The sequence below is a fragment of the Python bivittatus genome, unplaced genomic scaffold, assembly GCF_059951505.1.
Source record: "Python bivittatus isolate LINGU-HERP-01145 unplaced genomic scaffold, Pbiv_v1 ctg000530_np1212, whole genome shotgun sequence".
Lineage (NCBI taxonomy): Eukaryota > Metazoa > Chordata > Lepidosauria > Squamata > Pythonidae > Python > Python bivittatus.
In genome coordinates, this window is record NW_028277085.1 from 10,489,285 (window position 1) to 10,507,760 (window position 18,476).

General features: G+C 40.8%; 2 protein-coding genes across 4 annotated transcripts in view; one reads left to right on the forward strand and one right to left on the reverse strand.

Moving 5' to 3' along the window:
- Positions 1-3,592: 3,592 nt before the first annotated feature.
- On the forward strand, positions 3,593-9,119 carry MESD (mesoderm development LRP chaperone). Of its 2 annotated transcripts, none has more exons than XM_007432755.4 (3): positions 3,593-3,810; positions 6,326-6,558; positions 7,861-9,119. In XM_007432755.4, exons 1-3 carry the CDS (start codon positions 3,649-3,651, stop codon positions 8,117-8,119), a joined length of 654 nt encoding a protein of 217 aa, XP_007432817.4. In that variant the 5' UTR covers positions 3,593-3,648; the 3' UTR covers positions 8,120-9,119. The 2 variants fall into 2 exon arrangements, with proteins under 2 accessions (XP_007432817.4, XP_088004768.1); XM_088148642.1 differs by lacking the exon at positions 3,593-3,810 and adding an exon at positions 3,823-4,047.
- A 6,154-nt stretch (positions 9,120-15,273) lies between these two features.
- Positions 15,274-18,476, reverse strand: part of CEMIP (cell migration inducing hyaluronidase 1) — a 132,352-nt gene continuing 129,149 nt past the window's right edge. For both annotated transcript variants that reach the window (XM_088148644.1, XM_088148643.1), the window contains exon 29: positions 15,274-16,902. In XM_088148644.1, the coding sequence (XP_088004770.1) occupies positions 16,775-16,902 (128 nt within the window). In that variant the 3' untranslated portion in view covers positions 15,274-16,774. The remainder of the gene's footprint in view (positions 16,903-18,476) is intronic.

Sequence of the window (18,476 nt, forward strand, 5' to 3'; positions counted from 1 at the left end):
ATGCACAGACCTGGCTATCTACTGAAAGGCTGGCAGCGTTCACGATCTCTCTGATGCCAACAGAGTTTTTCCGAAGCCAGCTGTTTTGTTTTGATTTTCCCCCCCTTCTTCAAGGCAGAAAAATAAGGGGAGGGGGGCGAAGGGAGGACGAAATAATAACAATGCAAACTAATGAGGTCAGCCCATTGGTCTTGCAAGCTGATTGGGCCGCGGTTTTGTTCCCGCTGGCCAATTAGAAAACAGCACCATTTAAAAAAAAAACACCCCGCACTGTCTTTCATTACTGGACGCGTTCCCGGTTTTAAAAAGAAGGGGGAGCCCACATAAAACCGTTAAAACAATGGGTCATAAAAAAGAGAAACAAAACGCCACAGTTTAACACCTCGTGACCACATCAAGGTCCGCGAGAGGTCGGAGGCTCGTTTGCATCCCGCAGCTTGTCTCGGAAAAGCGTTTCTGGGCACGGATTGGTTGGGTTCACACCGCACGTAAGACGAGAAAGTGGCTGCGTAGTTCGTCGCTCGCAATGCGCGGAGCAAATGCTGCTCGCGCGCTTCGCTTGCGAATGTCGGGTGTGCAAACCCAGGCCGTCGTGTTCAGCCAGCCAACCACCAGTAAGCGGGTGTGAACACCGGCACCGTTGTAACCATCTTGCTCTCCTCCTGTCTTCTCCCGCAATCTAGGTTAGCACAGGTCAGCCAGCCAAGGTGGGCATTGCCTGATCTTGACTTAGCTTGTGCCAGCCCACTATTTATGTTTGCCAGTGTTTGCTGAAGAGGGGATAGCAAGTTGTGTAAACGTAGCATTGTACAACTTGAAGGGGCCAGTTAAGCCACTGAATTCAGCCCCGGCCTCTGCACGAATCCAAATCAAAGCCCCCATAATAGATAACCTATTTGGTGAAAAGTCCATCGCTTTTCTGCCTCATACACTGCACAAGCCATGAATGATTTTTGTTTCTTGAATAAACTATAATCTATTTGTGAATGTTAAGCCATAAACTATAGCTCGCAAACCAAGGTAGGTAGGTTCACCCAGCATCCAAACTGAACCACATTATGGTTTAAGGTAGCTTATCCACTCATACCAGATTATAGAAGACTCATGATTTTACTTAAAAATCTGATCAGAATTGTACAGGGAAAAGGGTTAGGCTTTGATTCCTACTTTGTCTACACAGTCAGAAGATCTCTGGCTTTGGGGGTTGCGGAAACCTCACATTTTTCTATGTACAGGCAGGTCTCGATTAGTGCTGATAATGAATTCCCACAAAATGATCGCATTTTTCAAATCTGCACTATTCGAAGTGATATTTCTATGGAAAATAGGGTAATTGGTTCCAGCTCAACAGAAGCAGACAATGAAAAACTTTGAACATAATTTTTAATATGTTTATTAACATAACAGTAAAAGATGAAAAGAATATATTTAGAACTTAAATTTATTTTTAACAAAGTCACAGAGTAGTTGCAGAAAGCAAAATAAAAAGAAAATTCTAAATACCATTCCTATCTATCTTCTAGATAGATAGATCTCATAGATACTTAAATAAATCAAGTAGACAAGTTGGAGGGTAAACCCGTATCCAAAGCGTATGTGTGTTCTCCTGTATTTTGCTGTAGTTCTTCAAAATGAGCCTCTTCTTTTTTGAGCTTTCAAACTGAACCTTTCTCTTCTCCATTTTGCGCACATGACGATTAGTGTCTAAAACCTCAACGCAACTGCACGTGTGCTAGCCTCAACTGTGTGTGTGCTAGCCTCGCACTAACTGAATTTTGGCTCGCATTAAATGCGACCTGGTATCAATGTATAATTCGCACTCAATCGAATACCACACCATTCTGGCACTAATCGTGACCTACCTGTACTGTATGTCTTCTCCAGGGCTCTAGTGATCTTCCTGATGAAGGGAAGTCAAGATACAAATTCTGCAAATGAATGATATGCTGATCAGGAACTTCATGGTTGCACATGAATTGAGTTATCAAGAACACTAAGATTAGTGAAAGTGACAACGGCTTTGTGAGTTTGGAGAACGCTTTGGGAGTTTGGAGAATGACATCTGTGAAGCTGCTGTGAAAAGTCTTTCCATACATTTCAGGAAACAGACACTCTGCTTCTGCTGCAGCTGGGCAACATAAGGGTTTGGTTATACACAATGCAAGTCAGGAAGGGTGGGAGCCTATTTAATTTGTGCGCAAATGTTGTGATCTCCTTTGATGTTAACAAAAACAGGCCCAAAAGAGAGAGACTCCAATTCCTGTTAGTGACCCATTTTTTAAAAAAAACAACACACTCTGTTATCCTGATAGCTAGCCCAGCAATAAATGTGCTTTCTGAAGCACACTGAGACCAGGCCAGAACATCTAAAAATGTTGCCTGGTATCTAGTATTAAAAGATTATGAATATGTGGGTCTTTTTGCACCCACAACGTGCAACCAAGCCGCTCTCACCTTTAATTGCCGTACTAAAACAACCATAACTTTTGAAAATACATAAGGAGTAAACTTTCTCCTAGCAGTGTGGCTTTTCATCAGTCACTCTCGCTACCCAACCTATCTCAAAGAGTTGTTTTTTTTTGGGGGGGGGGGAATAAAATAAAGTTGTAAAATCCATTTTAAGCTCCCGGAGGAAGGTTTGGATGTAAATCTAACACAGGAAATATTATGTTTAGACATTGTGCTTAACATAAACAACTCTGGCTGGATTCGCATCTTGCATTAAGCCATTATCAAGCCTATTTCTGATATATTGTGCAAACCCGACGAATTACAGTTACATCAGTCTTAAATCAATCTTAACTTAGCACAAGGTTCTATAGCAGTGTTTCTCAACCTTGGCCACTTGAAGATGTGTGGACTTCAACTCCCAGAATTCCCCAGCCAGCAAAGCTGGCTGGGGAATTCTGGGAGTTGAAGTCCACACATCTTCAAGTGGCCAAGGTTGAGAAACACTGTTCTATAGGATAGTGGCTCTCCGGGGTTTTTCATTCAGAAAAGGCTATGTTGCAAACTACTCTTAAGTCAATAAATACAAAGGTCAATTGAAAAAAAAATCGACCAGCGTCTGGAGTTGTCAATCTGTAGCGAACAATGCATATCCCTGACGCTATAATATATTATAGGGATATAACATATTATAGGGATATAATATATCCCTGACGCTATAACGTAGAGATTTTTTTACCGAGGAAACAGCAAACTTCACCACTTGCTAGAGGTTTGGCAGTTCCCTATCTAGGCATATGGATTCAGAAGTAAACCACCTGCACGCTATGGGGCTTTCTCCCAAGGAAGTTTATGCAAGATTACAGCTTTGCGTAAGCGTTGCTTGGGATTCTCTCAGCCTGTAATGAAAACTGAATGTTTGCTTGCTTTTTTAAAAAAAAGAAGAAAATGGGAGGAATACAATCAGCGTTTTTACAACCACCCAAACATCCCCCCTCTCGGAATCCAAAGTAGTACCGTCCACCTCCCCCCTTCCTTCTGCCTCAGGTAGGAAGCTCCTCGTTTAAAAACAGCTTGTCGCGCCCAGCGGCTCCCGATTTCTCCTGTTTCAGGCCTGCTGCGCTTGCGCAGAGGCCTCTCCTCGCCAGCCGGGCGGGCGAATCCCTGACTTCCTGCTCCCCTTCCGAGCGGCGGGAGAAGATGGCGACCGCCCGCTCCTGGCTGTGCCTGGTGGTGGTGCTCTGCGCCTGCTTGGTGGCTGCTGAGGAGCCGAAGAAGAGCCCCGGCAAGCCGGCGAAGAAGAAGAAAGACATTCGGGACTACAACGACGCCGACATGGCGCGGCTGCTGGAGCAGTGGGAGGTATAGGCGAAGAGGAGGAGGAAGAGGAGGAAGAAGCAGGGGGGAGGAAGCTTCTTAGAAGCCCCCACCTCCGCTTCCCCCTTTCCTGCCCCCTCAGGAGCGACGCTGGGGTTCGCCTGGTTCCACTAATCAGGTTTAATCCTAGCTAGTGGAATAAGCCATCATTGGCTAGTTCAGATAACGTGCGAATCCTTAAGCCATGATATGCAAACCCAGGGGCTCACTTCACCCAGCATGGTAAGCCCAAACCAAGGAAACCTGGGTCTCAGGTCATTCAGTAAGGCTGGCGCAGCAACATTTCACCCCCTGGTCCCACTATGCCATCATGGGCTTTGGGTGTTGGGTGGATCTGGCCATCGTGGCTTGTGAAGCTTACCTGATGCCTCACTTTGCCCCCCTCCCATAACTTCAGGACCTCCTTCATTGAGTGGGCAGTCTCTGAAAATGGGAGGACACGTTCCTCTGAGTGTGAGCAGAATGCAATCCTTTTTGCCATGGAAGGGCCAAGTTTAATTTTTCAATTTGTATAGCTGCCCATCTCACATTGGTGGCTGTGGGTGGCACACATAATTAAACACCAATAAACAAAATACAAAGGTCAATTAAAAAAAAAATCCCTTTAAAACCAGTTTGCCACCTCTCCAGTGCTTCAGGTTAAGGTGAGCAATGCAAAACCATTTTAGGTCAAAAAGTAAGAGTAACACTCCCTTAGAATTGCACAGCTTTCCCAAATCTGGTGCCGGGCTAAGCTCTGCCTCTGGTTGGCTGAGGCTATTGGTAATTATAGTCTAGTACATTTGGAGAGACATCCATTGGGGAAGACTCAGATATGGTGCAATATAATTCCCATGATTAGCATTGTTTTGTTATTTGGTTTCGCAGGGATGGTGTAATGGACTAAGAAATTGAGACCAATTGTGGTGTAAAGGCTAGTGCTGGGCAGGGCAGGTGGAGGCATTGCTTAATTGTACGCCTGGGATGGGCTCGGATCAGCCATAGTCTCTATCAGCTCAACTTTGCTGGGTTGCCATGAGGATCCAAGGAACGGGAGAGATTTATTGAAGTCATCTGTTGCTCTGAGAATGTTTCTCCCCAAGGGTTTTTTTTTTTTTTAAATGCTTAAATAAAGTAATAAAGTAAAGTGCAAGGAATAGGCTTACTGAAGAATATCTGGAGAAATTACAAAAATCATAGGCAAAATGCCTATAGGGTAGCCAGAAATTGGATGTAAGAGAGGTAGTTTTCTTCTACTGTTGCTCCCCCCGATCTATAATTCAGAGACATGCTGCCCGTAATCTGGGGGTTGTATGTTACAATCAGGACTCATGGCCTTTGATGTCTTCTTTGAGGAAATGGTGACAGTGAATTGCACCAATTCACTGCCTTTAATTCTGGAGGTTCTGTAGAACTGTTGTGATTGCTGGTGGCACATCTTATGGTAGCAAATCCCATAAATTATATGTGTGAAGGAGGAGGTTGTTTGACCCATCCTTAATCTGCTGCCAATTAATTAAATGATTGGCTTCAAGTTGATGAAGGAGAACATAAATACAATCTACTTTCTATATTGATATGATTTTATGAACTTTTCTCAGGTTTTTCCTAAACTAAGAAGACAAATACCAAGCTCCATTAATAGACAATATAGCACCAATGTTTGCACATCATACAGACTAAAGACTGTAATATATTGTGGCATGAAGTTACAACAACTCAACACCCCTCCCAACTAACTTTGAAGTTTTTTATGGTCTAAAAAGTATTATATTTCCTTTACACTGAGGTGCAACTCTGTATTTTTACATGGGCTTACAGACTTCAGCTTGATGTTATGGAGAACTTTTATGGGTCAGTACTGAGTTTTTGCTGTTTTTACAGTTTTAAGTGTTGAATTGAAACTGGCAATGGGCTTTGGTTTATACCATAATATCAATACTTGCATTTGACATATTGGTGGTACATTTTTCATCACCTCGTTCCTGTCTCTTAAAGAATGAACTCAAAGAATTTAGTTATAATCACTGCAAGCAAACAAAAATACAGCAACTTTTCAACTCAGTTTTTAATAAACCAATGAAGTGTAGTCGTTAAGAGGATGGATTGGTTCCAATAGAAGAAAATATCTGTAGCTCAGGGTTGAACTGTGTCGTCCTTGGTGCTGTCTGAGCTTGGTGGTTTGCTGCACTGATGATGTTACCTAGTTGGATAATGAAACATCTGCAAATGAACCACCAAGCTCAGACAGCACCAAGGACTCCACAGGTTGGATTGGGACTGGAGAGACTTGGGTTCATATTTTCATTTAGGCATGCAGCTCACTGAGTACTTTGGGCCAATCACCTTCTCTCAACCCGGTCTCAGGCTTGTTGGGTTGAAATGAAAAGCAGGATACAAAAGAAATGAATGAATAAATGGGGCCATTTTTCAGTAATCAGCTTATATCACCTGGAGACTATTTAAGGGCTCTCTTCCTTTTCAAAGTGTTTTCAAAGTTCCTGTTCTGTTTCCAAAACAGAAGGACGATGATATAGAAGAAGGAGATCTTCCTGAGCACCTGCGTCCATCTGCACCGATAGACTTCTCCAAGATTGACCCAGGCAAGCCTGAGAGCATCTTGAAAATGACCAAAAAGGGGAAAACTCTCATGATGTTTGTCACCGTGTCAGGAGAGCCAACTGAGAAGGAGACGGAGCAGATTACAAATCTGTGGCAAGGAAGCCTTTTCAATGCCAATTATGATGTACAGAGGTAAAAGCCTTTAGAGCTGGGTGATTCCCCCCCCCCCCCCCGGGCTTGGATTTCTTTTCACTGGAAAAAAAATAAGTAGTCTTCTAGTTACAGCAGTGATTTCCTAAGTCCCATTTTAAGCATGATATTTGTTTTTCTTTTTCAAAAAAATCTATCTGTGAATATTACAATACATGTCCAAAAGTGACAGTCCTTACTGCTTACATCAGAAGCATATCTCATTGGATGAAGTAAGGTTTTCCAAGTGAAACAGCCTGTCATAGCCTGGCATACCTGGGTATGTTGGAATCCCAGCATTCCCAGGCAACATGGCTCTTATGGGCACCGAGTTGGACCAAAATTGAAGTAGAGGCTGGTTTGCCAACTTACATAGTAATAGAAGGCATTAAAACAGGTGCATGGAATCTCAGTGACCCATTAAAAGCTTGCAACAGCACGTGTGCCAACTTAAAAAATAGGCCATCCTGAATTGAAGAGCATCCCACCCAAAAGAAGATCCATCATTTGCTTCTGTACGTTACTTGAAGTAAATTTAATATCCTCCTATTTTAAGGAGTAATTTATTTGTGGAAACATTCACCTTCCTTTCAGGTAAATGTAGTCTTTTATCCACTGAGCGCTGTACATTTGTGTATGTAGCTGGTCTTACTCTTCACGTTTTTTCTCTGATCTCAGTTGAAATCTGCATGCATTCTCTGGGGAGCAAACCTTGGTGCAAGGTTGTGCATGTCTTTGGTTCACTTTATCTGTGTGAAATGAATATATTTCCTACATCTGGGAGACATTATACATAATAGGCCCTTCACAGGTAGGGTTGATTGTAGTTGGATTTTAGGCAGTTGTCCAATTTTGCCATAGATCTGTTCTAGGGTTGTACAAATACTGTTCCCATACAATTTTGATACAGATGTTTAGTATTTTACTTTGAAATACCATGGTGTGTGCATGCGTGGAGTAGTAGCTTTAGTGTCATCACACTGACATCCTACTGAAATAGGAATTATGTTCTGTCAAAGAGCATCCAAGTGTTTGCCAGCCAGACATTACTGTATTTTCCTATCCACCTCATCCCAAAATTATATATAGAGCTCCATTTTTACCAGGCAGTTGATTGAAAAAATAATTCTGAAAAGGGTAGTAAAAGTATTGTATGCTGTGATAAGTTCCAGTTTGACCACCATTTGCTTTTTAAAATGCAGATGTGCCACTTAATACTTGGATATCTATTCTGTTTCTGGATTTCTGCCTCCTGAAATGTAAGGGTTTAGAAAAGACTTTAACTGAATATCTTTTGAAATCTAGGTTCATTGTTGGTTCAAACCGTGCCATCTTTATGTTGCGTGATGGAAGCTATGCCTGGGAGATCAAAGACTTTCTGGTAAATCAAGAGAGATGTGGAGACGTCACTTTGGAAGGTCAAGTGTACCCTGGTAAAGGAGCCATGCAAAAAGAAAAAAATAAACTGAAGCCTGAAAAATCCTCCAAGAAAAGAGACACAGATGTGAAACCTGGAACTGTTACAGACAGCAACCGTGCAAGCAGAGGAAAAGAGGATCTCTGATAAATGAAGTAGACTGAAAAAGGGCAGAAAGAGGTTCAGAATATTTCAGAAAGAGAAAATGGGGTTGGTTTTGCAAGTTCCGAAGTTATGTTGGTTAAGAAAGCAGTTTACTTATTAATGAGAGTCATTCATTTAGAAACAACAAAGTCAACGGTTAATCACTCTGGGTTGCTTACATTCAACTGTTAAGCCTCAACTCCTTGCCAATTTAGTATTATGGACTTTGTCCAGGGGATGAGAAGAGTGGTCCAGCAAGTCTCCATTTGGAGTGCTGACTCTTCCAAAACAGGTAGTGTTCCAGATGACTCAAAAGAATTGGTAGAAGGAGAAGCAACCCTTAAGAGTGCTTCTCATTTTCCAATATTTTGATTAATCCGCATTAATGATACACTTTCAGAGTCATTGTGTCATAAAATCAGTAGCTTGAGATTGTCACTGATTATACCAGAACAGATTCGCAGAGACACGTTTTTATCTAAGTTGATTTTTTCTTTAAAATACTGGTAATCCAGTGATCCCCATTGAAGTGGAAATAAAGCTTCCTGTTAATTAGCTAATCAGGCTAGGGAATTGCCACACTAAACAATTGGTTCGTATACTTCTGTCATTCACTGAAGTAGCATAAAATGGGATGAAAGAATAGCCACAGATGCAGTTCAATTAATTGCAAAAACAAGATGTGTGAGAATATAACCAAATGGTTTTTTTGTGGTAGACACATCCATGTGAGCGGATATGTTACAGGCTGTGTTGATTTCTTCCAAAATGTTAATTGAAAAAAGCAAAGTTCAGTTCAGGTTTGTGGCCATTGTATTGGATTTCGTTTGCTGTTACGGTCTTGGACTCGGTTGAATGGACTGTTGAGTGTTCGTGGTACCATGGAAAACGTGCGGTACTTTTTTTTTTTTAAGGATTTTTTAAAAAGATAACTGAGGGAAAGTTGCTGTCAGTGTGAATGCTTCCTCCAAAACTTCAATAAATTTCTATACTTTTTTCAGAACAGGTTGCTATTCGGAATTCCATGTGTGTTATCCGTCCATCCCTCTTACTGTGGTAACTGATGTCAGCCCAGACTGCCCACATGGTGGCGCTGTTTATGCGCCAACTAATAACAAAGGGAATGTGCTTGTTTTGAAGACCTGGCTAATGTAATGTGCAAATCTCTTCCAGAATCTAGGCCTGTTTTAACAAATTGACACTTTACAAATGAAGGTGGTTCTATAAAAGCTTTCCTGCTTTGAATTTTGGATAGAGATTAGGGTGGTTAAGTGAATGGATAATTTACTGTTTATTCGTAATGTTAAATTTATCTGCTTCCTCCCTCTGTTTTCCCTCTTGATTTTATTTTGAAAGTTTTTTTCTTGCATTCAGCTTCAGCGTAACCTGCAAGAATAAGGACAAGTAGGTGCACTTTTGCTCTGAGCAGGTGAAAAGATTTTTCCTGTGGATGAAATGATGCTTCTTAAGGATTTCATCTGTGCCACATACCTGTCCTAAAGATGCAGTGCAGACAGGTCTTCAGCATCATCAGTGCTTCCTGCATGTCAGCAGAGAGCAAACACAGCTTGGCTTTGTATTTTTTTTAAGATCCCAAACAACTAGCTATAGGCTTGGTTAGAAACACGTCTGATGGCTCATTTACATGACTGATAGAGGATTTATTGTTGGCTATTCTGGAGCTGCAGTTGTGAACTGTTTGTGAAACGGATTCCAAATCCTCATTTTGATAAAAGACTTCTGTCAACCAGTGTAACCAAGAGGGAAAAATGGGGTGATGGCAGAACCAGCTGCAAGATAGCAGAAGAAGCAGCCTCAACACAGTAACGAATATACAAAGCTTTCAAGTGGCAAACTGCCCACAGTCCTTTGAAATAGATGTGCAAATGTTTAATTAAAATTCTTCTGCCATGGGCCCTCCTGCAATTCTTTAACCTACACTGGGGGCATGAGAGATGCAGAGAGACACCAACCTATTTGAAGGGGACAAGAATGGAAGTTCAGGCAGTCCTCATTTAGTGACCATAATTGGAACTGGCAACTCAGTTGTTAAATGAAGTCACTAAGTGAAACCACGGCTGCTTATGATCTTTCTTCAGCTTTCCCTTCCTTTACAGACCTGTGAAGGTTGTAAATCTGAGGATTGGCTGCAGAGTTACTTTTTCTTTTCAAATAATTTTATTAAGAATTATAAATGAAAAGAACAAAATACAGGCTACAAAAAACACAAACAGAAAAATACAAAGGGAAAAAAATGAAAAAAAAATAGGAAAAGAAAAAAAAAAAACAAGTAACTTCCCCCTTCATCCCAGCAAGTAAATACAACCTTAATAGTTTATCACTATCTCTAAATGCAACATAACCTCTCTTTACCCCATATCTATTGAATAAAAAAAGTCCAAAGGCTTTGTCGTTCTTTATCAGCAAAAGTCCAGGAAGGGCAACCAGATGTAATTATTTTTCTCCTTTAGCCCTGATCGAATAAGCCAACCTTGTATTCCTTCCCTGAGTTTTTAAATATATCTTTTAACCCCTTCAAATAGAATCCCAAAGCTAGTTTTCTGTTCATCTGTGTTTCAAGCCAAAAACTTCAGCAGATTTATTTTATATATCCAATAAAGTTTGTCCTTTTGTCACTTCTAATAAAAGTCCTTCAAAACCTTAACAGTTCTATTGTATATCCAGTAAAAAATATATATATCCAAGTCACTTTCCTGGTTCAATATTTGTATATCCTTTTGGGAACAAGTCATCCATCGGTTCCATTTGTGTGCCCATATCTTATTACATTTAAGTCCCCCTTCAAAATAATTTCAAAATCATCCATTACAACTTATTCTGTAATTTCATTACAACATGCCCTGTCAATCTTGCCAAGAAATTCATCTATTTTGTCAAGAAGCTTGGCAGATAGATATTCCCAAGTTTGTATTATAGATTTCTGCTCCATTTTCTTTATCCTCTAGCTCCCTCTAATATCCAACCTTCAAAGTTCCTTTATCATGAAAAACATGAAAAACTTCAAAACAATTGCCGCTTTTCCCATGAGAATATTTCTAGTTAATTCAAAGCTCTTTGTGGGCATTTAAAATTATAGTTCCAAGTCCATCTGAGCCCTTAAACTTTCTAAAGTCCATATTCTGAGCACCTTTTCGCTGTTTAATCCAAAAAGTAATATTTTCAAACGATAGTCACATAGGCTATCTCAAAGATCTCTCTTTAATCTGGAGAGCATTTTGGTGGCCAGAACTCTGCATCCCACGCTGATCTCCGTCGTAATGTGGCCCCACTGCAGAAAGAGACATTTAGCTCACCATGGTGCTCAAGCGGAAGTGCAAAGTTACTTTTTCATCACTGTCGTAACTGCGAATGCTAAACAAGGCAGTTGCTAAATGAGGACTACCTGTATGCTCTAGCTACAATTTATTTTCTATACTAGGGAATACATGAGAACATCCACCTTTTTTTTTCTACAGCTAGTGTTGATAAACAGACAGCCTCCAGTATCAAAGATCAGTATACGTGGCCATTACTAAGAGCCATTCATAACCTGTTTTATGCATATCCATTTTATCCTCCGTTAAAGGAATCAGTAAGAATGGTTAAGATGTTTGTAACCTCTGACTTCTGGCAAGGTTGAAGTTATGAGCTCAAACACTGGCTGCTTGTTGGTTTTGCTCAGCTTGGGTGGCTTCTCTTCTAACTACCATATTTTATGGACAGAGCTCACCTGAGGAGATTTGTACCTTCATAAAAACAATCCTTAAGAATTTAAAATTGCAGAAAGGTGGCTGCAGGTCTTACTCAGGAGCTATTCTGCCCACTTGGTTTGATTTTCCTTAAATAATCAGAACTGGAGTAAATTGTGCCATGATTTGTTACACATTTCCTGTGTGTAAGGTCTGCAATACTGGTCTCTGCTTTGCACATAAAAGCTCTTGAATTATTTTTCTTGCTTTATTTATTATAGTCAGCAACCAAGCCTTCCTGGTGTTTTCAGTACCAGTTTAAGCTATAACAGATTCAACCAGAATTTAGCCAAAGGCTGGCAAACAAATACGGTAGAACCTCGGGTTACGAACGCTTCTGTTAACGAACTTTTCGGGTTACGACCAGCTCCAGCCGCAAAATTTTGCTTCAGTTTGCAAACTCCGCCTCGGGGTACGAACAGGATACGCGGCCATTTTCCCTCCCGTGACACGGTCCGCGGCCATTTTTCCGCCCCAGACACATGGTCCACAGCCATTTTCCGCCCCTGACACGTGGTCCGCGGCCATTTTCCGCCCCAGACACATGGTCCGCGGCCATTTTCCGCCCCAGACACATGGTCCACAGCCATTTTCCGCCCCAGACACATGGTCCGCGGCCATTTTTCCGCCCCTGACACGTGGTCCGCGGCCATTTTTCCTCCCCTGACACATGGTCGTAGGGAGGGGGACTCTCCCTCCAAGCAATAGCCGCCTCCCTGTCCTCCACGCCAGAACGGATTAATAAGGTAATTACATTGAACCTTATGGGGAAATTTCCTTCGGGTTGTGACCAATTCGGGCTGCGACCAGAGTCACGGAACGAATTAAGTTCGTAAACCGAGGTTCCACTGTACTTTGTTTCTGTTCTTTTGGTAGTTCTCGCTTACTGGCTGCTTGTTCAGTTTGAAGTTACAGTGGTGCTGAAAAGGGAGGTTTACGACTGGTCCTCAAAACTGCAGCCATCGCAGCAATTGGGGCACTTTGTAATTGGCACATATTTACAATAGTTGCGGCGTCCTGCAGTTACACAATCGCCATTTGCAACCTTCACAGCTGGCTTCCAACAAACAAAGTCAGTGGGGAAGCTGGCAGGAAGTCACAAGTCGCAGTCACATGATGTCGCACTTAACAACCATGGGTAATTTGCTTCACGACTGCAGCTGGAACTGATGTCGTAAGTCGGGTGCAGTTACATGATGTTTCACTTAACAAATGTGTCACTTAGCAACAGAGTTGCTGGTCCTAATTGTGTTCAGTAAGTGAGGACTACCTGTACTTTAAAATTAATATAGTTTTAAATAAGTGTTTTTAGTAGGCTTTCCTGAATGTTATTATTTGTAAACTCTGTTAAACTGATAATTGGTTTTATAATGGTTAAAAACAGTCCCCCAAAAGAAGACCATGACTTATTAGGTAAAGCTAAAGATGTCATCAAATCCAACTCAATCTCTGCGATTCCATGAAAACACTTATGTAGTTTTCTTGCAAACAGTACAGAAGAGATTTGCCATTGTCTTCTTTCAGGATTTTTTCCCCCCAATTTCCCAGTCTAGCCTTTAGCCCTGGGGTTTATGGTTGTCTCCCATCCATTACTAACTTGTTCCAATTCTGTTAAGCATTTTTGAGCTCAGTCAAGATCTGCCGTGTCTCCTTGGAGTTGAGCTGGTGATGTTATCAACATATCCATCCATGTTGTTTTCTTGGGAAAAAACTAACATTCTTTGATAGTAGCTTCTGGGATTTTTTCCCATCTTCTGAGTCTGGCCTTATGATCTTGAAATTTCTTTGTGAGCTCCCATCCAAGTCCTAATTAGGCTGGCCCTGTTTAGCTTCTGAGCCCAAAGTTAGCTGGGTATGTACATATGGATTATTTACACCAGTGATGGTGAACCTATGATGTGTGTCAAGGGTGACACGCCACAACGTTTTGGGTGACACACCAGCATTCACCAACACCTGACAACAAGTATTCTCCCTGTTTGAGTTACCAAAGAAACTGAATTTGTTTTACTTGTATTTCATTTTTGTAATTTTGTAATTATTTGAGATTTCTTTAATACATAGCACCACACATTACTGGACTGTATTATGTAAAGAATTGTTTCTCTTTTGTTCGGTGTGTGTGTTTGTGACACACCACCAGAGTCAAGTTAGGCATTTTCCGAATTTTTGACACGCCGAGCCCAAAAGGTTCACCATCACTGATTTACACCATTTTTTTTAAGGGATGAGCATTTGGAGAATCCCCAAGAACCAAAATACAAAACTAGTTATCTTGTTTAGATCAGACTGATCAAAGGATGGGCGCACAACTGCATTTTTCACAGGAAGCTTCAACCTATTCAAGAAGAACAGATCCAGTGTTACTGCCCAGATTCTGCTTTAATCTGTTCAGTCCCAATCTCCATTCTGTTGATGCTCTGGTGAAAGGAGAAAGGTAATTTTGCTTTTCAAGAGAAGGTGGAATTTGGCTTAGAGGCCTAAGACTGCATGCATCTTTGAAAGACACGTGCTTCTTATATTGGGCATAGGGTAAACTGAGGCCATGTGCTATTTATTTCTCTGTGTTTCCAGCAAACTCTTAAGGGACAAGAGTTATCTTTTAGGTCACTGAGACAAGTGCTTGGAAATGTTCTGTTTTCCAGGTCAGTCCCAAGGAAACCACTAGAGGGCAGTCAAGCATAAGAAAGTTGTGAAAGAAGATTGCTCTGTTGGCTTGTGTGGGGCCAACTTGTCAGCCTATGGATGGCTGAACCAAGGTTCACTGAGTTAATCCAGTTTAGGCTCGCATAAGATGCTGAAGTACAAACCAGGATACTGCCATGTTTTGGCAAAGCATGTTGTGTAAACCCAGCCATTCGGGTAGGATTTATGGAACTTAATTGTTGGGAAATATGAGCCGCTTCTCAGCAGCTTTTTAAGCCACTTTATTTTCCAAAATAATTGATTTTTCATTAGAGCAGCAGACTGGGAAGACTGTTTTGTTTTGGGTTTTTTTGCTTATGTAGATTGCTTAAAATACCAAAGCGAATTTTAACTGTTTGGGAATTGGAGTGTAGAAGTGAGTCACAACTGAGTAAACAGTGAATAGAACTACAGTTTACACAGAGCAGGGTGAAGACTGTGATTGTATTCCTCATTATTTTCATCAACTGCTTGGAAGGAGGTCACAAAAATCAGCTTTTTAAATTTGCCCCTCACCCAAATTGTGAGCAATGCTCTCGATACTTCTGCTCTGGCATGTTATTTTTTTTAAAATCTTAGCTAGCTTTCTAAAGGGTGCTTCATGCACATTGATCATTTTCAAACACAAAGGGTAAACAGATGTTTTACTATAGGAGTAGATGATGGGATGAAAGACGTCTTAGTAGTTTAGCATAATAAAGTCACCAAACGGATAAGCAATCGTCACGTTGCACTGAAATTTTATTTCAATAAATTGTGTATTCCAAACAACAAAACGTTAAATTGTAAGTGAAAACATTTGGAAACAAGAGGTTTGCTTATCATCATAAAAAAAGAACTTCTGCCAAGAGACAGTGCGCCACACGTGTGGCCATTAAAAAATTTCAACTGCAAAGAGAGCATTTCCAGGTATTTTTGGCAAAAAAACAAAAAACCCTCCCCACCTTGTAACAGCTTTGCTCTCTTCTGCTATAACCCTTTTAGTGCCTTTGCAATAAATAAATATATTTTCCCCCATCAGGAATTTTTAGAAAATATACAAAACGCTATACATCTTGTTCCGAAAAAGGACCAGCTATTTCGGGTAAAAGTTTTGAATTGACATATGTACAAAAACAAAAGATCATGTAAAGCTGACTGTTAAATGTAGGCTGAAGTGAAACAACTTGCTGTAATATCATCTTAGAAAAGTCATGGTTCACAGAATGTGAATGGTAGTTTTATGCCAGAAACCTAAACGCCGTTCTGTCCCTCTAAATTATAGAAGGGCACACGCCGGAGACTCTTGGTTGAAACTGCCCTTAATTACTATCATCATTGTACAATATTCCCACTCAGTGGCCTTTTGAGATTTTGCTTTCAGATCTAGGAGTGTGGGCAGGGGAATGTATACATAACAATGTTTGCCTATAGCTAAATATAGTTTCGATTATTAAATATGTATACAAGGGAAGAAGTAACATCTTCCGGGCTAGAAAGAGGATGGAATAGGCATTCCTCTTTAGCCAAATATATCCTTTACATTCGACAGTAACTGTTTCATAAGCTATTATTTCCTGTGATTGAATCTTTGTTGTCTTGCTTGGTGAGGCTCCCACCATCTCCATAATAGCCTTAATGTAATCAGCAAGCTTAACACTATTCTAGCATTTGAATGAGACAAGAAACTGTGTCTATACATTTCCCTCTCCATGCAGTGCCCATTGACCCGTCTAGCAATACTGACTAGCTCTGATATTTGGCAGTTCTTGCTAGATGTCTCATGTTCATATTGACTTTAGCTTACACTTTCTTATTTACATAGCCAGCAGTACCACTTAGAAGTGGAATTCGTTTCCTGAGTCTGTATCTGAACATTCAAAATGAGGGAAAGGTTGAATTGGAAAAGAAGCATCTTCTGTATGTCCAATAATTCAGGACTTCAGAGACACGTGAATCAACAAAGAGGTGGTCATGGTGCTTCATAGAAATGAGATGAGACAAGATGAGACCATTTTTTTTTTTCTTTTGCCTTGAACCTGCTGGCAGGATAAGGAATCTGTTACTAATAAAACAGATCAAACAAACTGGACTCATTTGGTCAAGGAATGTTGGTTGTTCAATCTGAAGGCTTATTTACAGTAAGTTTTCTCTTATGTACAGCAACACAATATATTACATCTTAGAAGAGCCATCATTCCTCATCCCTTTTCTGCGGAGGGTATTTTCAAAGAGAGGCGCTTCCTCACAATTTCATTTTCTTGACCACAGGAACAGGCAGAGCTTGAAAGATTCTCACTGCATCATCGTCTGTATTCAGCTTGACCCAGAATGGCTGGAAGCTGCCCTTGTAGCCGACAAAAGCCATTTTATCTTTAAATAAATAAATAAATAAATAAATAATAGTGTGCAATGAGGAAAATGATCTGTGGTAACATTTATAATCAGTGCTCTGCAGATAGCGCATTTCAGCACCTTCAGAGGTCCTTTTCACACCTGAAAGCAGCCATGTCTTCCTGAGAAGATGCAACTGCTTCTCCTGCCTTAGAAGCAAGGGTTGCTTTGTGTTCCCATGCCCACTCAAGAACCTTTTAGAGATCAGAACCAAAACACTGAATAGTCATTTTCAAGGAGGGTTTGACTGTTTTTCTTGCATATTGCAGAAGGTTGAGCTAAGTATTCCTTTCGATCCCTTCTGTCTCCACAATTCTATAATTCCATGCATAGCCCTCTTTTCCCAGTTATCCTAATGGGTATTAGGATTGTTTTAAAAAATTGAGTAGGATTAACAGTAGCAAACTAGAAATTGGGGTACCCTGAACAACAAAAATTTGCCATTCTGCATTTGGTGATCAATACACAATTTCTAGGAATGTTTTAAGCCTGAAGAACCCGGTGTTTTTCCCCCCCCCCCTCCATTTCTCTCTCAGCCCACCACATTTGGAAAGATGGAACGGTTGTGTGGAATTCTTAAAATAGTGACACCTGGTGAAAAAGTTATAAATGTGGTTGTTCATCAATTACAAAATAATACAGGGTGGGAAAGGGAGGCCTGTTGCAATTCAGCAGTACCCAAAAGCATATTTCTTGTTAGGTGGGAAACTGGGTGGAGGCGGTATGGGGAATGGAAGGATCTGCTGCCTCCAATATGGCCACCACTGAGATATTGGGGACTAGTTCCTAAGGAGGTGGAGGACAGAGGGCTTCCTGGAGATCAAATAAATAAACTCAATTATGCTGGCGTAGAACTACAGATTTACCTTTTTTGCAGGGCAATAACTAAACATTTCCAAAATACGTTATCACATTATATAGAGTGCAACCTTGAAGAGGCACAAACCCAGTACAACGGTCTTCTGAATTATATTTGGGAGGGTGCAACAGCTGTAGATTTCACTTCCAGCATTATTATGTTTCAGAAAAATGATACAAGCTTAACCTGAACAGAACCAAGCTTCCCTAATCTTTTCACATGTTTGGGAAAACGTACAGCATGAAGGAGCCATGTTTAGAAGAGTTGTGAAGACCAGCTCTTCACCCAGGCCTTTGGGTGAAGGAGAGGGAGATCCCTCACTTCATCATGCTTGGCATAGCTTGTTTTTTTATATTTTATTGACACTATTGTAATTTCTTTGATTGATTGGGGTGAGCCGCCCAGAGTTGTTGAGAGCCAGGCAACATACAAGTTTAAATTATCGTTGTTGTTGTTATGCCAAAAAATGGAAGCAGCTGAAGCAAGAAAATTCAGAAGGCTAATCACATCAGCTACCACACTGCAGAAGCAATCTCCCAAACACATCCGTCAAATATACTTTAAATTCAGTAAAAACTCTGCAATATTTCTGAGGGCTATTCCAGTGTAACATCTAAGCTTACTTTTCTGATGCAGAAACTATGCTATCTTTGCTGTTTGGGAATTAGGATTTCTAGATTGATTGTATTTGTTT